The 25,077-nt window shown below is 43.0% G+C and overlaps 1 protein-coding gene across 1 annotated transcript; it reads right to left on the reverse strand.

Annotated features, from left to right (window-relative positions):
• Positions 1–16,322: 16,322 nt before the first annotated feature.
• On the reverse strand, positions 16,323–24,520 carry LOC139752833 (uncharacterized). The gene is made up of 3 exons (XM_071668778.1): positions 24,486–24,520; positions 17,581–17,742; positions 16,323–16,979 (listed from the first exon to the last, which is right to left on the reverse strand). Exons 2-3 carry the CDS (start codon positions 17,740–17,742, stop codon positions 16,539–16,541), a joined length of 603 nt encoding a protein of 200 aa, XP_071524879.1. The 5' UTR covers positions 24,486–24,520; the 3' UTR covers positions 16,323–16,538.
• Between the last annotated feature and the right edge of the window lie 557 nt (positions 24,521–25,077).

Raw genomic sequence — 25,077 nt, forward strand, 5'->3', positions numbered from 1 at the left:
GAGAGCAGAAGAGGGTGTTTTGAAATGGTTTGGGCACATGGAGAGAATGAGTGAGGAAAGATTGACCAAGAGGATATATGTGTCGGAGATGGAGGGAACGTGGAGAAGAGGGAGACCAAATTGGAGGTGGAAAGATGGAGTGAAAAAGATTTTGAGTGATCGGGGCCTGAATATGCAGGAGGGTGAAAGGTGGACAAGGAATAGAGTGAATTGGATCGATGTGGTATACCGGGGTTGACGTGCTGTCAGTGGATTGAATCAGGGCATGTGAAGCGTCTGGGGTAAACCATGGAAAGTTGTGTGGGGCCTGGATGTGGAAAGGGAGCTGTGGTTTCGGGCATTATTGCATGACAGCTAGAGACTGAGTGTGAACGAATGGGGTCTTTGTTGTCTTTTCCTAGCGCTGCCTCGCACACATGAAGTGGGAGGGGGATGGTATTCCATGTGTGGCGAGGTGGCGATGAGAATGAATAAAGGCAGACAGTGTGAATTGTGTGCATGGGTATATATGTATGTGTTTGTGTGTGTATACATATATGTACATTGAGATGTATAGGTATGTATATTTGCGTGTGTGGACGTGTATGTATATACATGTGTATGGGGGTGGGTTGGGCCATTTCTTTCGTCTGTTTCCTTGCGCTACCTCGCAAACGCGGGAGACAGCGACAAAGCAAAATAAATAAATAAGTAAAAATATATATATATATATATATATATATATATATATATATATATATATGTGTGTGTGTGTGTGTGTGTGTGTGTGTGTGTGTGTGATGTTTGGCCTCTGGCAGCAGTGTGATTGCTCGCATCTGTCACAAACTTGCTCCATAGTCAAAACAAACTGTTTACAGATCTTGCCACGGAGAAATTTCTCAGATTTATGAATCTACCGCTTATATCCACGATACACGTTTCTCTCTTCATCATCACAGTTGAGTCAATAATATTTCTATTGATGAAAAAATTACATGATATAACTTGAGCAGCGTACGACCAGTCATTGCATTGATTATCTTCTTTAACATCTATACACAACGTGCTGTAATCCTTTCCTCTACTCACTCTATGTTTGTGCTATTCAAGCCTGGTAGAAATAACCTTACCTGTGTGTCCTATATAAAACACACCCTTTGTAAGATACTTTGTAAATGAAGCCATATGAAATGTCTGGTGAACTGTTAATTGAAAGACATTTGACAGCGCTGATATTGTTTTAGGCTAAAATCACAATCGAGGTGGTTTATCAATAAAAGGCATAACCAAAAGATTCTCTTTGTCATGAGGAAGCTTAGGGTTAACTGTATGAAATGATCTCCTGGACTGGTATAAGAGGTTATTCAATGAAAAATCTTAGGGTACTTTAGCCTCAAGACAATCTTATAGATTTTCTCAAACTTCACGTGGAAACAATGGTGAAACTTACCATCTTCTATGTCAAAGCCAGTTGCTCCGAATTATCCAAACAGATTTATTAGCGCAATTAACAACGTTAAGGAAGACTGTTAGTTGCATATAATCAAAGCAGATACGTCCAAGGCACAGGTGATGATACAATCCACTATAAGCTCAGCAGAAACCCACTAGACACAGCCAATGTTCACTTTAAGAAGAAAAAATAACTAAGTTGAGGTTCGAAGGTTATGATATTTGTAGAAACAAAGCTTACTAAAGAAATTTGATCTCGCCTGTTCTATCCAGAATGGCACATTATAGCAAGGAGGGAAAGAGAAGACAAAGAGGGAGGAATTCCGACTGGCACTCAGAATAGGAGAAAGCGTCAAGTTTCAGGACAAAGTAGATGATCCAGTCAGACAATACGTGATGGGGAGGGTAGCTATAGGAAAGCAGTGATGCTTATACTCTACAATCCCGGAGAATTTTGACAACCCAGAGAGACTATACAGTGAAAACAATGAATGGATCATCAAATTGGTACATAAAGAATGCGACACGCACTTTTCAGAGATGATAAAGTACCAATAATGGAGGATTATAATCGTAAGGAGACACACAGGAGGGAGGAATTCAGATTCTCACAGTAATAGGAAATCAAGGAGACACAAAGTTCTTACAGCGTATACTGGAAAGTTTCTTACACCAGCATGTAAATGAATACTCTTAAGTTGAGAGAGAAAGATGGATCATCATTACTAGACTCTATCTTCACACTTACTGTATGACTCCTAATCTAACGCACTGAACTCGATCCTCACTGGGTGCAGGTGGCTCTCAGTTCATCACGCTATCCATCCTTCCTTGTTGGTAGATGAATGGGCACCAACCTAAGCCAGGGTGAGGCACTATAGGTGTGATAGGCCTCACTTGCCGACACCTTTTAACTCGCCTCAAGAATACTGGGGGGTGGGCGGGGGTCTTCTGTCTGAGAACGTAGCCTTCCCTGAGGCTTACTGACCTTTCCAGAGATGATACATTATCTTTTTTTCTTCTGCAGCAGCTGCAGTGAATATTGCAGCAAAGATTTTAGTATCTCTGGATGAAACTTTCTCTCGGACGCTGTGAGCACAATACATTATGTACAAGCAAGGCGCATATCACACACACACACACACACACACACACACACACACACACACACACACACACACACACACATACACACACCGTCTCTTCCATTATCACTTAATCAATATGTCGACTTTATGAACCCTCCTAAATACTGGTGAAATATATTCCATGCGGAATATAGTAATACACGTGAGGGAGACATTTCCCCAAGTGACTTCTTGTGACCTGCGTGCGCTACAGCCAGCTTGTTCCTTAGCTGGCGGGGGGCTTAGATCACCAGGATAATCAGCCTTCAGGGTCCTAAGCTGGTGTGAAGAAGCTAACAGGTAAACATTAGCCTTGTCGCCCTCACCATTAGTCCGCCGCCCAGTGTCGTTAAGAGGGCAACTCCTGAGGTAGGTCCTGGACCTACCTTTCGTCACTTGACAGTATTATTTAATTCAGCTGTTACTTTGAGTGACGGCAGTAACTTTAGAACCATGGGGAAGAATCATAATTCTAAAAGATTTAGTTTTTCTCCAAGGGAACAAAAGCAAAGTGTTGGATTCGATAGTTTGCGTTGGCGATGATGGTAGCTCCATTCACGTGGATATATCTTATGTTCATAGAACAAATTAACATACTTCCCACATTCCAGTGGGAAAAACTCGTATCAATTAAATGCTTTTCCATAAACCGAATGATAGAGACTCTACTTCTCTCTAAAAGTCAATGACTAACTATTGACCTCAACTGATGCTTCTCCAACTACAGTCGCTGACAAATGCAACGTTACATGCCCGCGACTGTGAACTGAGGGAATGAGATTGATCTACAAGGGCTTTACTGCACCCTGGTTACAAGAGACTGAACTACGGAAGCCAGTATCATATCTAACTGCAAATGACGATCCTATTGTCAGCTGTTGAGTTCAGGAAGGTCACACAACCTATGGCAGCGTTAGAACGATGATGGGTCTCAATGCTTTGTCCTGAATGTGAGCGGAGAGAGGATGTGTCTGGCACTCCACACCAGCCTTGAATCTTTCTGTTAACCTCTCTCTTTCTCCCTCATCAACCCCAAGCGCACCAGGAGTCACTCTCTATACAAACAGGGTGTTACCTGTAGCGGATAATCATATATCTGTGATCTACCTGACATAAGCTGATGTTTTAGAACAGTAGTGAAAGTGAGAGAACGTGCAGCAACAGTGCTTGAGGCGGTGGGCAGTGGTCAAACTCGTTGACACACGTTCAAAGGTTCGCAGTCAGTGTTTATCATCACAGGGTAGTAACATTACTAGTGACACACTCCCGCAGTCACCTTAATTGGAAGCTGCTAACCAAACGCCAGTGTTTGTCGCAGGCAAGTGTGTCTGGTTCGTAAAACGTTAACATCAATTTACTTCTTAACGTTGGAGGCTCCAGTCACAGACACAAAGGCAACACAGATCAACTCCCATCAAATTAAATCAATACTTTATCTATTGCAAATTAAAGAGATGCAAGACCTCTGCGGCTCTTGCCTCCGTTGACTTTTAAGACCTCAGCCTACTTACTCATAACAGTCATCAACAACAGCATCACTAATGAGCAGGGGAAGAGTTTTGCTCTATGGCTTGCTGACTTCCTAACTAGGCAGGCCTTCGGGGACCATTTCCACCTTCCAGACTCTCACGTGTGGTGTCGGCCCACACAGATAGAACAGATGAGACGTATTTGCTCGACGAAAGTACATTGATGACCTTGATGATATCAATGACCAAAGTTCTCCCGACGACATCGTCACCAAGAACAACCTTAAACGCCATCAAATATAGAACAGTGAACCACATCACCAAGACCGTAGTCATGGAAATGCGTCGCTTTTAACCACGTCCTAACCTTACAATCTCACTTGACCATGGCCTCCCTATAGGCTGTTCAGTCCACCAAGTTAACCTTAGCTATAGAAAAACCTATCCACCAGTACCATCATTATAACCTTACAACTACTGTGTCTCCATTCTTCGTAGGCTGGAGATACTTGATTCCCTGCACCTGAACCAAAGAATTTTCACACATCTTTCATTTTTCCCAGTCATACCTCTATCTTCGTCTCTGGTCTTCCTCCTCATCCGCCATACAGGGGCTTCTGATAAAAGCGCGGAAAAGGGCGAGTAAGATTATCCCTAGCACCATCATCTTTCAAGAGATGCCCAGCTTGCTGGTTCATCACTCAAACCTCATACAGCCATCCAGGAAGATGACAATCCTTGCCACCGTCACCTCTTACTGTCTTAGATTCCTCGTTCCCAGTTTGCAGTTTGACATTAAACCCTCACTTGGTCCAACCAAGATCGTACAAACAGTGCTACAAGAATAGTCCATCGTTTTTGTTAACCATCTCATGTCATGGCTCAAACCTTTGACATCACGTCGTCTCCAACACCCATATACCACTTCAATCCGTATCATTCTATCCCGTGCAAGCCTCTCACCCTCCTGAGTGTTTAGGATCTAATACCCTAAAGCCCCTTTCACTCGACTCTTCCATCTGCTATTTGGTCTAACCTTCCACTTTATCCCTTTACTTTTGACACAAATGTCTTCTTTAATTTTTTTTTTTCTCTCATCCTTTCTTTGTCTTTACACTATTTTCAAGAAATCCTGCTGAGCTTTATTAGTCAAATTGCTCTTACTACCACAAGATGAACCGCTCCCCCCTTCCCACACACCATCCATTGTCCTCAAGCATTTCATTTCCAACAAATCGACCCTCTTCGGTTTTTCTGCATTAAGTGCCCATGACTCACGAATCCATAATGCACTGCCGGATATGCTAAATCTTCAAACAAACCCATTATCGCCCTAACGGACACACACTTCTTCGAGACACTCATCAATGCATCCAAGACCTTTGTCCCCCGCCCTATCCCATACCCATCCCCTTACCCTGAAATTTGCTTCAGCCGCCGTGGTTCCTTCAGCTTTCATGTTCACTCCCAGGTACGTAAACCTCTCCAGTTCCTCCCCAAGTTAAGCTAATCTTCAAACCACTCTGTCTTACTCCCTTCTAAACCGCGTTATCTTACTTTCGTTAACAGTTACTCAGTTTTTATTCTATTTCAAACTCTCCCAGATTTTGCCATCAACTTGTAGTTTTTCTTCCTGTTTCTGCCACCAGAGGCGTGTCATCTGCAAACAGCAGATAATTACCTCCTTGTCGATGTATCACGAGCCGCTGTTATTGCTGAGGACCGCTTTGTGTTACAGATGAGTACCAGGCGTGCCCTTCTGTTGGTGGTGGTGGTGATGAATGTGTTGACGGCGTTGGTGAATGACTATTCTTACTATTTCGTGGAACCTTCTTACCACTCTAGGGGCACTATCCACCTCTAGACTTACTATCTCACCCACTACGACACGACGACAGAGGAGGGAGAAACTGGTTGAAGACTCACAATATGAGCATAGAGGCAGATCAAGAAGGTCAGGTAATGAAAGATTCATAGTTGGTACTTTGTTTTATATCATCTCCGTTGCACAATCGTCAAACGTATTAACGAAAATCTTTTCAGGCTTTTAAATAATTTCACATTAGGACATGTGTATTACGGCAGATAATGTGAATGGATTGTATGCAATGTGGATGCAAGTTCAGAAGGTCAGTAGTGAAGGACTCAAGGGATCCCAGGCCAGGTCCAACGAGGGAGCAGGATACTAAACCAGATGTACAACACAGTGAATCAAACAGGATAATGATGTAACGTACAGCCGATGGATCAGATCCAGTCACAAAAATCCTCCCTGCCCCCAAGTCCCATCTGGCAGCGCTCCATTCATGTGCCAGTGGCCAGCCAAGCAACTGACCTCATGTATTATGAAATATAAGTCAAGGGAGCAAGATGAACTCCTCTGAAAGGTTCCACACATTATTAACGAAATAAAAATAGCTCTAATGTACAGGAATATCTCGGTGAGCGTTAGTCTGTGTGGAGATTACTGCTGTCATAAGTGGGGAAGTTATCATGTCTGGACAGGTTACCATATCTGGGGAGGTTATCATATCTGGGGAGATTATCATATCTGGGGAGATTATCATATCTGGGGAGATTATCATATCTGGGGAGGTTATCGTATCTGGGGAGGTTATCATATCTGGGGAGATTATCATATCTGGGAGGTTATCATATCTGGTGAGGTTATCGTATCTGGGGAGGTTATCAAATCTGGGGAGATTATCATATCTGGGGAGATTATCATATCTGGGGAGGTTATCATATCTGGTGAGGTTATCGTATCTGGGGAGGTTATCAAATCTGGGGAGATTATCATATCTGGGGAGATTATCATATCTGGGGAGGTTATCGTATCTGGGGAGGTTTTCATATCTGGGGAGATTTCATATCTGGGGAGGTTATCATATCTGGGGAGGTTATCATATCTGGGGAGATTATCATATCTGGGAGGTTATCGTATCTGGGGAGGTTTTCATATCTGGGGAGATTTCATATCTGGGGAGGTTATCATATCTGGGGAGGTTATCATATCTGGGGAGATTATCATATCTGGGGAGGTTATCGTATCTGGGGAGGTTATCATATCTGGGGAGATTATCATATCTGGGAAGATTATCATATCTGGGGAGGTTGTCATATCTGTGGAGGTTCTAGTTTTGCACTTTAATTATGATCGTGAAAGACGGATGAAGTTTACCCAGGAACTCTTGAATGACGCAACCCACGTATAGTTCTAGGACAAGTGACGCTCGGTCAACTCCATCCGCTTTACTGGACAGTGACCCCGCCATCAAACCCCCTGGTTAATTTCCTCCCGATTAATCCCCCCCAAGCCCGACAGTCCCCCTGGTATATAAGCATATGAAATATTACGATTGACGTAACCCACACATACTTTCCTTTTATTAGACTATCATACACTTGTACCGGGAGAATTATCAGTGATGAATGAAACGAGGGAAATTGATGGGGGGAATAGCTGGGAGAGGGAGATATCTGCGGAGATATTGTCCTGATGGGACTATATATGCGGCCTTCACAGACTTAACGTGACGAGAAGGACATTTATACAGAAGCAGATCACGGACGGACACACAGGCATGTTCAACGGATACGAGACGTTTACACACTCATGCAATCGCGGACACAGACAAAGCCAGATCATAGGCGCATGAACGTTAGCAGACACATGAAAGCACAGACACATAGACAAAGCCAGAGGGTCGGACACTTACACTTTCAAAGACGTACGGAGACACAAACACAAGAACACGCACGTAGGCTTGAACAGCACCATCACAAACTTACCGAAGTGGTAAAAATTCCTCTTTTGACTGTTGTAGTTCTAGCTGGTTCAGAGTACGGTGGTCGACTGAGGGCGCTTTCCTTGAGTAAACCTTCGTAAATCTACACAAAAAAAGCCAGGAAATTTAGAAACAAATGCAACCTTCTCGTAATGTGAGGCCAGACTTCCATTGAGGTCAAGTAACAACTAATTGTAATTTTCTGGAAGGCAGAAAACTGACTGTCACTCGCAACGAGCCATAAACTGTTGTCTTTCTAGTAATCTAAGAAAAGTCTCAGAATAAACGATAATTTCCTTCCATTTTCCTTGGAGTTCCATGTCCGTCTCTATGTCCCACCATGAACATCTATCTGGGGGAAGTAGACCCTATGCGGACACACGGCGGTGGTGGGTCACCTGTTGTGAAGGTGTTACCCTCCGTCAGAGCAGCTGGCTGCAGGGACCCCGTCACCACCAGACACCGACCCTCCACAGGTGGACGCATACTGTTGTCTGGTGACACTGCGGGAAAACTATCATTGGTGATGTGTTTCAGGAAGAATCTCCTCCATCTGTGAAAGTTGCTACGGAAGTTCTCTGAACCTTGATATACAGCAGGGCAGTCCACATCACCGAGCATTTAGACGATTGATTATTGCTCCTGCACCGTATCATGATTTCTCTTTAGTGTGGACACCTTAAAGTAGACGTGGCTTGCTTTGTTCGACTGCAAAGTCATGTTATAATGGCTTTGTCATGATTAGTAATCCAAGATATTCCCATCGTGTGCCCTTGAGGTATAGCTCAAGGAGCAGCATGTGTCAATCTAAGGCATTGCAATGATCGTTTAGATCATTGGAATATATCGAATTAATAGATTATGTATTAACGGTAGCAGACCAAGGTTCTGTGAAATGTTTTCTTCGGTATGTTCACTTTGCTTGTAATTAGCGGTACATTAATCAGTAATTTAAACTTTCTCAGAAAATCGACTAACGACATGTTTCAGTGTGTCACTCTGCTTCAGGAGGAACTGTAGATCTTTCGTTGATGCAGCTCTGCTCTCGAAGGTGGTGACGGTGGTGGTGGGTGTTGGCGAAAGGTTGGCACCACTCATGATGATTCGTCTCTCACTACTACACACGGGTCCAGGAGGTCAGCACTGGGGAGGACACAGGGAATGGGTTACAGGGGCCCACTGCTGGGAGAGGACTCAAGATGTGGGATACTAGGGCAAGTCCAGTAACCTCAGTGCTGGGAAAAACAAATTTGGGGAGATCACGCTCGTCATTGTCAGAGGAAGGCTTGAGGAAGGGGATTCTGTCGCAAGTCCAGTTGATAAGTACAGAAGGAGGACTTATGAAGACCTAAACTTAAAAATTGAAAGTATATAAGAAATAAACAAGTAAGAAATAATTCTTAGATGTAAGCATAAAGATGATCAGTTGGCTGCTGAAATACTCTGGCCCTCTGTCGTCGATGCTGACCTTCCGATGAACTCGGACCTCCAGTTCTCTTAATTCTTTGCCATATTTCACACTTTTCTTGCTTTACTATTGATCATTCATGAGACCTAGATGTAGGTGAAGTGTACTTGAATTAAGCTATACACGAACTTCCATCATGAAGTCCATCTCCGTTCTCGAAGTTCCAAGTGAGATCAGCATCAGCTGAACACACAGGATTAGAGTGTCCAGAGTTACCCACACTCTGAGAAACAAGTTGCACATGTGGGTGGTGCTAGACTGATGATATGCAAGCACCAGCAGGTCTTGGTAGTGGTATTTCATCATTTGTGCTTCAAATAATGATACCAGTTTGCGGCTTGGTGTTGAAGGTGTTGACCACCCGACATTTCATACATAACGAGGTCAATTTGTTCTACGTAATCTAAATGGCAGGTATGATAAATTTGTCTAATATCAATGTTTTTCACTGATATTTTTTCCACAAAATAGAAAAAGTTGGGATCAAATAACACTCGACCAGACCCAACAGAACTTGATGTCAGGTAGTCAGTTAGGTTAGACTGTGACAGGGAGGAAAAGTTTGGTTGTATTTGCTAAAGAATTTTTCAGAGAAATGTCAAGTTGTTTGCAACTATGTACGTATTGTAAAAAAGCGATGGTCACTGTGTCTGTACTGGGAGTTCATGCCATTGCCCACTTGCCAGTCTCTCCTGTGGAACCCCAGACTCCAGGCCAGATACTAGACCATAAAAACATAAACATACGAGGCTGAACATAACACTTCCTTTCTGTCGCCAAAAGTGATCTGTCTTTGTCAAGTGGGAAACACTATCTATCTCTCCTCTCTTCTCATCTTAGTGATATCAACACAGATGTAGAAACCCTAGCCTGAGCCTTCGAGGAAGATGAGCGCTCCCGGTTGGCCCAAACTGTTCCTTCTTTTAGAGATAAAAACACAAGAAGGGACGAGGGGTTCACAGTCACATGCTCCCGCCTTGTTTAGTTGCCTACTAAGACGAGCAGAAAGTTCTGAGGAAGCATTCTTTCTTCCCTTCCTCAGGGATATATATATATATATATATATATATATATATATATATATATATATATATATATATATATATATATATATATATATATCCATTTATTTATTTTGCTTTGTCGCTGTCTCCCGCGTTAGCGAGGTAGCGCAAGGAAAAAGACGAGAGAATGGCCCAACCCACCCACATACATATTTATATACATACACGTCCACACACGCAAATATACATACCTCCACATCTCAACGTATACGTATATATACACACACAGACATATACATATATATACACATGTACATAATTCATACTGGCTGCCTGTATTCATTCTCATCGCCACCCCGCCACACATGAAATAAAAACCCCCTCCCCCCTCATGTGTGCGGGGTAGCGCTTGGAAAGGACAACAAAGGCCACATTCGTTCACACTCAGTCTCTAGCTGTCATGTAATAATGCACCGAAACCACAGCTCCCTTTCCACATCCAGGCCCCACAGAACTTATCATGGTTTACCCCAGACGCTTCACATGCCCTGGTTCAATCAATTAACATCACGTCGACCCCGGTATACCACATCGTTCCAATTCACTCTATTCCTTGCGCTCCTTTCACACTCCTGCATGTTCAGGCCCAGATCACTCAAAATCTTTTTCACTTCATCTTTCCACCTCCAATTTGGTCTCCCACTTCTCCTCGTTACCTCCACCTCTGACACATATATTTTCTTGGTCAATCTTTCCACACTCATTCTCTCCATGTGACCAAACCATTTCAAAACACCCTCTTCTGCTCTCTCAACCACACTCTTTTTATTACCACACATCTCTCTTACCCTATAGTTACTCACTCGATTAAACCACCTTACACCAAAAATTGTCCTCAAAATATATATATACATATATATATATATATATATATATATATATATATATATATATATATATATATATTTTTGCTTTGTCGCTGTCTCCCGCGTTTGCGAGGTAGCGCAAGGAAACAGACGAAAGAAATGGCCCAACCCACCACCATACACATGTATATACATACACGTCCACACACGCAAATATACATACCTACACAGCTTTTCATGGTTTACCCCAGACGCTTCACATGCCCTGATTCAATCCACTGACAGCACGTCAATCCCGGTATACCACATCGATCCAATTCACTCTATTACTTGCCCTCCTTTCACCCTCCTGCATGTTCAGGCCCCGATCACACAAAATCTTTTTCACTCCATCTTTCCACCTCCAATTTGGTCTCCCACTTCTCCTCTTTCCCTCCACCTCCGACACATATATCCTCTTGGTCAATCTTTCCTCACTCATTCTCTCCATGTGCCCAAACCATTTCAAAACACCCTCTTTTGCTCTCTCAACCACGCTCTTTTTATTTCCACACATCTCTCTTACCCTTACGTTACTTACTCGATCAAACCACCTCACACCACACATTGTCCTCAAACATCTCATTTCCAGCACATCCATCCTCCTGCGCACAATTCTATCCATAGCCCACGCCTCGCAACCATACAACATTGTTGGAACCACTATTCCTTCAAACATACCCATGTTTGCTTTCCGAGATAATGTTCTCGACTTCCACACATTCTTCAAGGCTCCCAGGATTTTCGCCCCCTCCCCCACCCTATGATCCACTTCCGCTTCCATGGTTCCATCCGCTACCAGATCCACTCCCAGATATCTAAAACACTTTACTTCCTCCAGTTTTTCTCCATTCAAACTTACCTCCCAATTGACTTGACCCTCAACCCAACTGTACCTAATAACCTTGCTCTTATTCACATTCACTCTTAACTTTTTTCTTTCACACACTTTACCAAACTCAGTCGCCAGCTTCTGCAGTTTCTCACATGAATCAGCCACCAGCGCTGTATCATCAGGGAACAACAACTGACTCACTTCCCAAGCTCTCTCATCCCCAACAGACTTCATACTTGCCCCTCTTTCCAAAACTCTTGCATTCACCTCCCTAACTACCCCATCCATAAACAAATTAAACAACCATGGAGACATCACACACCCCTGCCGCAATCCTACATTCACTGAGAACCAATCACTTTCCTCTCTTCCTACACGTACACATGCCTTACATCCTCGATAAGAACTTTTCACTGCTTCCAACAACTTGCTTCCCACACCATATATTCTTAATACCTTCCACAGAGCATCTCTATCAACTCTATCATATGCCTTCTCCAGATCCATAAATGCTACATACAAATCCATTTGCTTTTCTAAGTATTTCTCACATACATTCTTCAAAGGAAACACCTGATCTAAACATCCTCTACCACTTCTGCAACCACACTGCTCTTCCCCAATCTGATGCTCTGTACATGCCTTCACCCTCTCAATCAATACCCTCCCGTATAATTTACCAGGAATACTCAACAAACTTATACCTCTGTAATTTGAGCACTCACTCTTATCCCCTTTGCCTTTGTACAATGGCACTATGCACGCATTCCGCCAATCCTCAGGAACCTCACCATGAGTCATACATACATTAAATAACCTTACCAACCAGTCAATAATACAGTCACCCCCTTTTTTAAGAAATTCCACTGCAATATCATCCAAACCTGCTGCCTATATATATAGGGAGGTGAATGCAAGAGTTTTGGAAACAGGGGCAAGTATGAAGTCTGTTGTGGATGAGAGAGCTTGGGAAGTGAGTCAGTTGTTGTTCGCTGATGATACAGCGCTGGTGGCTGATTCATGTGAGAAACTGCAGAAGCTGGTGACTGATTTTGGTAAAGTGTGTGAAAGAAGAAAGTTAAGAGTAAATGTGAATAAGATCAAGGTTATTAGGTACAGTTGGGTTGAGGGTCAAGTCAATTGGGAGGTAAGTTTGAATGGAGAAAAACTGGAGGAAGTAAAGTGTTTTAGATATCTGGAAGCGGATCTGGCAGCGGATGTAACCATGGAAGCGGAAGTGAATCATAGGGTAGGGAAGGGGGCGAAAATCCTGGGAGCCTTGAAGAATGTGTGGAAGTCGTGAACATTATCTCGGAAAGCAAACATGGGTATGTTTGAAGGAATAGTAGTTCCAACAATGTTGTATGGTTGCGAGGCGTGGACGATGGATAGAGTTGTGCGCAGGAGGGTGGATGTGCTGGAAATGAGATGTTTGAGGACAATGTGTGGTGTGAGGTGGTTTGATCGAGTAAGTAATGTAAGGGTAAGAGAGATGTGTGGAAATAAAAAGAGCGTGGTTGAGAGAGCAGAAGAGGGTGTTTTGAAATGGTTTGGGCACATGGAGAGAATGAGTTAGGAAAGATTGACCAAGAGGATATATGTGTCGGAGGTGGAGGGACCGAGGAGAAGTGGGAGACCAAATTGGAGGTGGAAAGATGGAGTGAAAAAGATTTTGTGTGATCGGGGCCTGAACATGCAGGAGGGTGAAAGGCGGGCAAGGAATAGAGTGAATTGGATCGATGTGGTATACCTGGGTTGACGTGCTGTCAGTGGATTGAATCAGGGCATGTGAAGCGTCTGGGGTAAATATATATATATATATATATATATATATATATATATATATATATATATATATATATATATATATATATATATATATATATATATATATATATATATATATATGTGTGTGTGTGTGTGTGTGTGTGTACAAATTTATACTAGCTGCCTTCATTCATTTCAGTCGCCACCCCGCAACACACAGAGTGGTGATCTGAAAGAAGCCAATGATATTCTAAGTGTTAGAGAAAGGAAGAGTTTAGGAGAATTTCAAAGACTATGGAAAAAGCAGAAGTGATACCAATGGGGAAATAGTTGGGGGAGGGGGGTTAAGAACGGTGTCCTTTCCAGGAAAGGGCTGCACCAAGGAAGAAAGGAAAGTCTGGGTTTTTACACTGGAGCGAAAGAAGCTCACATCCGTACAAGTTCAGGAGATATATCACGTGAGCCATACGCCTTGTACCCTGGAACTGGAAAGACCCAGCGTGACGAGAATTTAGGAGATGGCATAGGTTCAGTGGGAGGAGATGGGGTTGGAAGATTACAAGCTGAACCATCCATAGTTGAGTTAAAGGTAAACAAGGTACCATAAAGACCGGCTTTATCAGCTGGAGATTTAGCAATAGATTGATCAGGTTGGAGGAGAGGAGGGAATATTGTATTACAGGTTGTTGGAGACGTTTTTGGGTAAGAACCAAAAAGGATATGTCAGGAAAAGAAGTCAAATCAGCATGAGTATTCATTGATTTATTAAGGTGTGCTTTGCGAAGAACAGCTTTGTAGATTCCGAGCAGAAATGAAAGCGAAGTAGCGCCAGAGGAAGAGATGAGTTGTACGTGTCCGGTACGCATCGTTGCTGATGCGACAGGAATCAAAGCAAAATCGACCAAATCGTTGCTTTGGTGCGGGGGAACAAAATTAAGATGGGATGTAGGACTCCATCTTGGCCAACATAACCTCTGCCATGCGCTTAGCACAACACAAGGCATCCCGACCAGAGAAGCAGTAACCATCTCTAGGAGTCAGTGAAGAAGCTGCACAAGGATAATCTTTGAATGTCCCTGAGTGCCAGGGTTTGGCTTTTTGAGGGAAGGATAGAAAATGGCGCGCCCAGTTAGAACCAACAGAAATAAAGTTGTGGTCAGAGGACCCTAATTGGGCAGAATTGGTGTGTGTGTGTAGTGGGAAAGTTCAGATGGAAAGAGGAAGTCGAGTATGTGGGGAAGTCGTGACAGCTTGGAACTCGCGAAAGCAATTTAATTGATTGTTCAAGATCGTTTAAGAGGGTAAGATAAAAGGCCTCGGCTCCACCAGGGTTGTCCATGCTTGATCCTAATAAGTTATTGTGTTGTACATTGAAATCCCATGCGTAAAGGACGCAGAGCTTGAATTAAAAGACAGTAGAGCTTGGTGGCAAGAAATCAATCAGTCGAAGCTGAACATAGCTGGAGGATTCTATGGGAGGTTAGGGGAAGGATGCGGAGGAGGTTACAGATAGCATCAAAGTTAAGGGTCTCATGATCCACGAGGCGAGAAATTGGTGATTTTTTTTTAACCACAGTAAACATAGATTTTACCCACGGAACAGATACTGTGATGGAGGTCATGGCTGGAGATCTGTTACTGTAAAGAAGAAGCAGCCTTGGACATCTGAGTTTCAGAGAGAAGAAAAAGATCATGGGAGGAGGTAATCAGATGGCGTTCAGCAGAGACAAGTTTACAATTAAGACCGCAAATTACTGCAAAAATGGAAAGAAAAATAGCCAGATCTAGGAGCTGGAGCTACAGAAGTGGGGAGGATTTAAATTGGCGTCGGACAGTTACTGGTTGGTTCTACTGTTATAAATCTTGAAAAAGGTAAGAAAAATAGATAATAGGAAAAGAAAATGAAGTTGTATCAATTATATGTTGTCAATAGTTTTTTTTCGATAAAAAAGAGGGCATGAGACAGGTAAAACGACGGCAACCCGCATTTGGATGACGAAAGGAGAGAACAAGACAGCAGTATGGGCCTGAAAGGGTGTACGTAACAAATGCCGCGGTGCTAGCTCACCGCGCTGCAGCTATATTCACCCCTGAACCCTGACGGTAGTACCTTCCTGGTCAATGGTTGCCTATCACTCACTACTACTGCTACACAATAGCTGCAGTAGGTGCTAGCTACACTTGGATAGTTACTCTAACAGAAGGTGATGAGCTGTCACTTGGGACTTGAGGGAAATTTTGATTCTGACCTGTCTGTTGGATCTCATATTATTTTCTTTGACTCTCTTTGTTGGGACGTCTAGTCCAGTTAGTTTTCCAGTATTCCTCTCTGGCGTTTTTAAGAGCGATTGTCTTTTCAAAAAAGAAAAGGAGCGCAAATTTCATATATTTTTTCCATGCATCTATGTCTATTACAAAGATTGAAAAATCAGAACTTCAGGTAGTCACATACATCAATGATTCATGAACTGTATTTGATAAAAAGTATGAAATGTTGTAAAGAACATAGGAAGTGAAAAAAATCACACTTCATTTTCTGTTGTTTCATTAAACATTACAGAAAGGAGAAATATCTAAAAACACAACAATGCTATTAATTTCGAATAACTCTTTGATTGAATTTGTGAGGGCGTATAATTTGTAGCAACAGCTACAAAGTATGATGTATAATTCTATCAACACAATCTTGTAACAAGCGATAAGAGAGCAGATATTAACAATAAGGCATCTCTTAGTCTAGCCAGTTACCAGGACCTTGGGTTTCGGTGGCTGTGACTGGGGCACACGATCTTGTAGCCACGATGGGTCTCGGTGACGGTCTGGTACTGAGGAATCACTTTGGTCACGTAGTGCGTCACATGCTCCTTGTGGGTCTTGGTCTCATAATGAGGCCTATGAGTGGTGCTGTACACGGTCTTAGTCTCGGGGTTACTGTACACGGACTTGTATTCCGTCTTGGTTGTGTGGGATGATACGGTCTTAGTGATGTAACGGGATCGGTACCGGGTACTGTATTTGGTTTGGACCCGAGTCACGACTTCAGCCAAAGTTTTTACAGTAGTTTGGGTGACGTACCGCGGAACTTCCTTGGTCTCGTACCTGGTGACGTAATGGGTCTTGTGCCTAGTTCGGTATCTGGTGGTGGGGACGACCCGAGACTTGTATACGGTGGAATACACCGGGACCTGGAGTTAAGAAAAAATCAACATGATATGTTTACTTTTTCAAGCAGAACCCATAGCAAAATCAGCCTTACCTGCATCATTTATGCTCTCCTGTTACCCCTCCCCCGTTGCAATTATTCCGGCATTCCAACTCTTAGGTCCTTCCAGTACTGTCTAGTAGACCTGCCCAAGCATCCCATGTATTAAGTCCTTGTCTTAAAACTGCTGTACCTGACCAAACATCCTTTAAGTTCCCCTAGTAATAGCCTGCTGTATGCCTCAGTATTCCTGGAGTCCTTCCAGGAGTGACTTACTTGAACTGCCCCTGCATTCCTTAAATCCCTCCTGCTGTACCTTCCCTATATCCATTAAGTCCTCCCATTACTGACCTACTAGACCTGCCTCCACATCGTACACAATTGTGTCACATTATCCACCGTGGGGCACATGTATTGTAGATAAATCCAGCACAGATGATTTTGCTGAATTCTATTGGATGTCTGTGGAACGGAGATAATGTAAAACTGTAAGATTCCTCCTTAAACAAAGTATGAATCCTTCCTTACCTGACCTGCTGGACCTGCTCGTATACCCATACAGTGAGTCTTCAAGCAGTTCTTACCTCTTCAGTCTTCGTCTCATAGTGGGTGAGATGATAGGTCTTGGGGAGGCAAGAGGCCTGTGAATGATACGAAGGTCCCACTGAGTAGTAGGAATAATCATTCACCAATCCTGCCACAACATCCAGCACCAATGCTACCAGAAGGACACACTTGGAATTCATCTAGAAGCAAAATATATGTTTAAATAGTATGCGCATTCATACTTTCTCACCCTTCTAGATTTAACGACATAGCATCAGGAACGAACGGCTCAGCCTGGTGGGTAGTGTTCACAATCCCCTATCCGTGCCATTACATGTTACATGTAGACTTTTTCCATATATGTGTGTATATATATATATATATATATATATATATATATATATATATATATATATATATATATATATATATATATATATATATATATATATATTTTTTTTTTTTTTTTTTTGCTTTGTCGCTGTCTCCCGCGTTTGCGAGGTAGCGCAAAGAAACAGACGAAAGAAATGGCTCAACCCACCCCCATACACATGTATATACATACGTCCACACACGCAAATATACATACCTACACAGCTTTCCATGGTTTACCCCAGACGCTTCACATGCCCTGATTCAATCCACTGACAGCACTTCAACCCCGGTATACCACATCGATCCAATTCACTCTATTCCTTACCCTCCTTTCACCCTCCTGCATGTTTCACCCTCCTTGTATTTTAACTTTCTAAAAGGGGAAACAGAAGAAGGAGTCACGCAGGGAGTGCTCATCCTCCTCGTAGGCTCAGATTGGGGTGTCTAAATGTGTGTGAATGCAAGCAAGGTGAGAAAAAAGGAGAGATAGGTTGTATGTTTGAGGAAAGGAACCTGGATGTTTTGGCTCTGAGTGAAACGAAGCTCAAGGATAAAGGGAAGAGTGGTTTGGGAATGTCTTGGAAGTAGGGTCAGGGGTTAGTGAGAGGACGAGAGCAAAGGAAGGAGTAGCACTACTCCTGAAACAGGAGTGGTGGAAGTATGTGATAGAGCGTAGAAAGTAAACTCTAGATTGATATGGGTAAAACTGAAAGTTGATGGAGAGAGATGGGTGATTAATGGTGCATATGCACCTGGGCATGAGAAGAAAGATCATGAGAGGCAAGTGTTTTGGGAGCAGCTAAGTAAGTGTGGTAGTAGTTTTGATGCACGAGACCGGGTTATAGTGATGGGTAATTTGAATGCAAAGGTGAGTAATGTGGCAGTTGAGGGAATGATTGGTGTACATGGGGTGTTCTGTGTTGTAAATGAAAATGGTGAAGAGCTTGTAGATTTATGTGCTGAGAAAGAACTGGTGATTGGGATTACCTGGTTTAAAAAGCGAGATATACATAAGTATACGTATGTAAGTAGGAGAGATGGCCAGAGAGCGTTATAGGATTACGTGTTAATTGACAGGCGCGCGAAAGAGAGACTTTTGGATGTTAATGTGTCGAGAGGTGCAACTGGATGGATGTCTGATCATTATCTTGTGGAGGCGAAGGTGAAGATTTGTAGAGGTTTTCAGAAAAGAAGAGAGAATGTTTGGGTGAAAAGAGTGGTGAGAGTTAGTGAGCTTAGGAAGGAGAGTTGTGTGTGGAAGTAACAGGAGAGACTGAGTAGAGAATTGAAAAAGGTGAGAACTAAGGACGTAAGGGGAGTGAAGGGAGAAATGGGATGTATTTAGGGAATCAGTGATGGATTGCGCAAAAGATGCTTGTGGCATGAGAAGCGTGGTAGGTGGGCAGATTAGAAAGGGTAGTGAGTGGTGGGATGAAGAGGTAAGATTCCTAGTGAAAGAGAAGAGAGAGGCATTTGGACGTTTTTTGCAAGGAAATGATGCAAATGAGAGGGAGATGTATAAAAGAAAGAGGGAAGACGTCAAGAGAAAGGTGCAAGAGGTGAAAAAGAGGGCAAATGAGAGTTGGGGTGAGAGAGTATCATTAAATTTTAGGGAGGATAAAAAGATGTTTTGGAAGGAGGTAAACAAAGTGCGTAAGACAAGGGAACAAATGGGAACTTCAGTGAAGGGGGATAATGGGGAGGTGATAACAAGTAGTGGTGATGTGAGAAGGAGATGGAGTGAGTATTTTGAAGGTTTGTTGAATGAGTTTGGTGATAGAGTGGCAGAATCAGGGTGTTTTGGGTTGAGGTGGTGTGGAAAGTGAGAGGGTTAGGGAAAATGATTTGGTAAACAGAGAAGAGGTGCTAAATGCTTTGCGGAAGATGGAAGCCGGCAAGGCAGCAGGTTTGGATGGTATTGCAGTGGAGTTTATTAAAAAAGGGGGTGACTGTATTGTTGACTGGTTGGTAAGATTGTTCATTGTATGTATATCTCATCGTGAGGTGCCTGAGGATTGGCGGAATGTTTGCATAGTGCCATTGTACAAAGGCAAAGGGGATAAAAGTGGGTGCTCAAATTACAGAGGTATAAGTTTGTTGAGTATTCCTGGTAAATTATATGGGAGGGTAATGATTAAGAGGGTAAAGGCATGTACAGCGCATCAGATTGGGGAAGAGCAGTGTGGTTTCAAAAGTGGTAGAGTATGTGTGGATCAGGTGTTTGCTTTGAAGAATGTATGTGAGAAATACTTAGAAAAGCAAATGGATTTATATGTAGCATTTATGGATCTGGAGAAGGCATATGATAGAGTTGATAGAGATGCTCTGTGGAAGGTATTAAGAATATTTGTTGTGGGAAGAATGTTGTTAGAAGCAACGAAAAGTTTTTATCGAGGATGTAAGGCATGTGTACGTGTGGGAAGAGAGGAAAGTGATTGGTTCTCAGTGAATGTCGGTTTGCGGCAGGGGTGTGTGATGTCTCCATGGTTGTTTAATTTGTTTATGGATGGGGTTGTTAGGGAGGTGAATGCAAGAGTTTGGAAAGCGGGGCAAGTATGAAGTCTGTTGTGGATGAGAAAGCTTGGGAAGTGAGTCAGTTATTGTTCGCTGATGATACAGCGCTGGTGGCTGATTCGTGTGAGAAACTGCAGAAGCTGGTGACTGAGTTTGATAAAGTGTGTGAAAGAAGAAAGCTGAGAGTAAATGTGAATAAGAGCAAGGTTATTAGGTACAGTAGGGTTGAGGGTCAAGTCAATTGGGAGGTAAGTTTGAATGGAGAAAAACTGGAGGAAGTGATGTGTTTTAGTGGATTTGGCAGCGGATGGAACCATGGGAGCGGAAGTGAATCATAGGGTGGGGGAGGGGGCGAGCGTTCTGGGAGCTTTGAAGAATGTGTGGAAGTCGAGAACATTATCTCGGAAAGCAAAAATGGGCATGTTTGAAGGAATAGTGGTTCCAACAATTTTACATGGTTGCGAGGCGTGGGCTATGGCTAGAGTTGTGCGGAGGAGGGTGGATGTGCTGAAAATGAGATGTTTGCGGACATTATGTGGTGCGAGGTGGTTTGATTGAGTAAGGAATAATAGAGTAAGAGAGATGTGTGTTCATAAAAAGAGTGTGGTTGAGAGAGCAGAAGAGGGTGTTTTGAAATGGTTCGGTTATATGGAGAGAATGAGTGAGGAGAGATTGACAAAGAGGATATATGTGTCAGAGGTGGAAGGAACGAGAAGTGGAAGACAAAATTGGAGGTGGAAAGATGGAGTAAAAAAGATTTTGAGCGATCGGGGTCTGAACATGCAGGAGGGTGAAAGGCGTGCAAGGAATAGAGTGAATGGGAACGATATGGTATACCGGGGTCGTTGTCCTGTCAATGGACTGATCCAGGGCATGTGAAGCGTCTGGGGTAAACCATGGAAAGTTCTGTGGGGCCTGGATGTGGAAAAGGAGCTGCGGTTTCGGTGCTTTATTACATGACAGCTCGAGACTGAGTGTGAACGAATGTGGCCTTTGTTGTCTTTTCCTAGCACTACCTCGCGCACATGAGGGGGAAGGGGGTTGTTATTTCATGTATGGCGGGTTGACGATGGGAATGAATAAAAGCAGACAGTATAAATTATGCACATGTGTGTGTGTGTGTGTGTGTGTATATATATGTATACGTTGAGATGTATAGATATGTATATTTTGCGTATGTGGACGTGTATGTATATACATGTGTATGTTGGTGGGTTGGGCCATTCTTTCGTCTGTTTCCTTGCGCTACCTTGCTAACCCGGGAGACAGCGACAATAGAGTGAATAGTGTCCTCAAACATCTCATTTGTAGCACATCCACCCTCCTCCGTACAACTCTGTGTACAGGACACGTCTCGCAACCATATAACATTGTTGGAACCACTATTCCTTCAAACATAACCATTTTTGCTTTCCAAGATATATATATATATATATATATATATATATATATATATATATATATATATATATATGTATATATTTTTTTTTTTTTGCTTTGTCGCTGTCTCCCGCGTTTGCGAGGTAGCGCAAGGAAACAGACGAAAGAAATGGCCCAACCCACCCCCATACACAATGTATACACACACACGTCCACACACGCAAATATACATACCTATACATCTCAATGTACACATATATATATATATACATACACAGACACATACATATATACCCATGCACACAATTCACACTGTCTGCCCCCATTCACTCCCATCGCCACCTCGCCACACATGGAATACCTTCCCCCTCCCCCCTCATGTGTACGAGGTAGCACTAGGAAAAGACAACAAAGGCCCCATTCGTTCACACTCAGTCTCTAGCTGTCACGCAATAATGCCCGAAACCACAGCTCCCTTTCCACATCCAGGCCCCACACAACTTTCCATGGTTTACCCCAGACGCTTCATATGCCCTGATTCAATCCACTGACAGCACGTCAACCCCGGTATACCACATCGATCCAATTCACTCTATTCCTTGCCCTCCTTTCACTCTCCTGCATGTTCAGGCCCCGATCACACAAAATCTTTTTCACTCCATCTTTCCACCTCCAATTTGGTCTCCCACTTCTCCTCGTTCCCTCCACCTCCGACACGTATATCCTCTTGGTCAATCTTTCCTCACTCATTCTCTCCATGGATACTCAACAAATTTATGCCTCTATCTTTTGAATAATTTCCTTTACCACCTTTGCCTTTATACAACTGCACTCAAGTTACATTCCGCCAATGTTCTGGCACTTTACCATGATCCATGCATGCAAAGAATATTCTTTCCATCCAATAACCAAAACAATTATCCCTTTTCTTAACAATTTCAACTCCAGTACTATTGACTCCTGTTATCTTGCTGTATTTCATCTTCCGCGAGGCTTTCACCAAACCACACCGACCTAAAGGCCCTACTTCTGCCACTCCATCATCAAACATTTAATAGTCCTTCAAAATACTCACTCCATCTCCTCCTTACTTCATCACTACCTGTTATTACAACCCCTTTTGCTCCCTTCACCAATGTTCCCGTTTGTTTTCTAGTCTTTCTCACATCATCTACCTCCTTCCAAATCATCTTTTTATTCTCCGTAAAGTTTAATGATACCTCTCACCCCAAGTCTCATTGCTTTCTTTTTGAACCCCTGCACCTTCCTTTTGACCTCCTGCCGCTATCTCTTACACATCTTTGAATTATCTGCACTTCTTCCTTGTAAGTACAGCCCAAACTCGTCTCTCTTCTCTTTCACTGACAACTTTACTTCTTCATTACACCATTCACTATCGTTTCTAATCTGCCCACCTCCTATCTTTCGCATGCCACATGCATTTCTGCACATGCCATCACTGCTTCCCTTATTACCTCCCATTCCTCAGCCACTTTCTTCATTTGCTTACACCTCTCGTCATTCTCCACTCAGTCTCTGCTGGTATTTCTTCACATAAGTCTCCATTCCAAATTCACGCACTCTCATCACTTCTCCCTACATTGCTCGATACTTTACGAAAACCTCTAAAACTCTTCACCCCTCTCCTCTACAAGATAGTGATAAGATATCCCACTATCTTCCCCTCTCAGCATAATTTTATCCAAAAGTCTTTCTTTTACATGCTTGTCAATTAATATTTAACCTAATAATGCTCGTTGGCCATCTCTCCCACTCACATACTTGTATACATCTCTTTTTTATTATAATTCAGGTATTTCCAATCACTAGTCACTTTCAGCACAAAACTCAACAAGCTCTTCTCTATTTCCATTCGTAACACTGAATACCCCATGCAAAGCAATTCAACCCTCAACTGCTACATTACTTACCCTCGTATCTGAATCACCATCACTAATTCCCGGCATCGTGCACCAAAGCTGCCGACGCAATTACTCAGCTGCTCCCAAAACACTTACCTCTCATAATCTTTCTTCTCATGGTCAGGTGCATAAGCATCAATCTTCATGATCAATCACTCACCTCTCGCCATGCAATTCTAGTTTTACCCATATCAATCCAGAATTTATTTCTTTACACTCTATCACATACTCCTACAACTGTTGCTTCAGGAACAGTGTTACTCCTTCCTTAGCTCTTGTTCTCTCACCAACCTCTGACTTTACTCCTAAGACATTTTCAAACCATTCTTCCCCTTCACCCTTGAGCTTCGTTTTACTATAAGCCGAACCATACAGGTTTCTTTCCTCAAACACTTTACCTCTCCTCCGTTTTCATCTTGGCTACATCCAAACACATTCAGACACCCCCAATGTGAGCCTTCGAGGTGGATGAACACTCCCCACCTGACTCCTTCTGCTTCCTGTTTTAGAAATTGAAATGCAAGAAGGGGAGGGTTTCCAGCCCCCTGCTCATGCCTCCTTTAGAGTCACCTCCTACGACACGCAGGGAGTACAGAGGCAGAATCATTTCTTCCCTAATAAAGGGATAAAGAAAATATGTAAATAATTTTTCATTCCTGGCATCTAAGCTTACCAACGTCTCTCAAAAGATCAGTTACTGCAGCAGCTCATAATCTCCCGTTCAAGAGAAGGAAAGCAGGTCCAGCGCTTACCTTGGAAGTTTCCTTCTCAACGATGCTGGCCGGTGTACTGTGATGAGAATGAAGAAGCTAGTGTTTATATCCCTGGGCTCTCTTCTGCCAGCCTTGAACCCTGAAGGTCGAATATGTTAGTAGCCTCAGGTCCCGTTCCCTGAGGACCTTGCTGGCTGGCCGGAGAGTTCACAAAGTCACATGAGGTTTCTGGGGAGATGTGTCCCTCACCTCTCTTAATGGTTATACCAAGATGCACATTATCCCCATGACCCTAAGAGTTCATACGGTAACTATTTTTTTAATGGAAAACACTCTGTGTGCTTCATTTGAATGCAATGCAGCGTTCTTACAGTATCTTAATAGAGGATTCGTTCAAGGTTACGGCTATTTTTGTTACATGCATCACTGCAGCTGCTTCGCAGAAAAGTATGCTTCGGTGAAAGCTCCTCACAGTAACGGACATCCTTGGGCGAACTCCGGCTACTCCCACTAAAGGGGATGACCCAATCCAAAGATAGTATCCATCCATAAACAAGTCGAGGCAAGGTAGAACAGCAGCTGGATAAGCTGCACATCGTCACTTAATCTGAAAATCGGATTCGGTTCCGGA

Source organism: Panulirus ornatus, chromosome 13 (genome assembly GCF_036320965.1).
Source record: "Panulirus ornatus isolate Po-2019 chromosome 13, ASM3632096v1, whole genome shotgun sequence".
NCBI classification, from domain to species: Eukaryota; Metazoa; Arthropoda; class Malacostraca; order Decapoda; family Palinuridae; genus Panulirus; species Panulirus ornatus.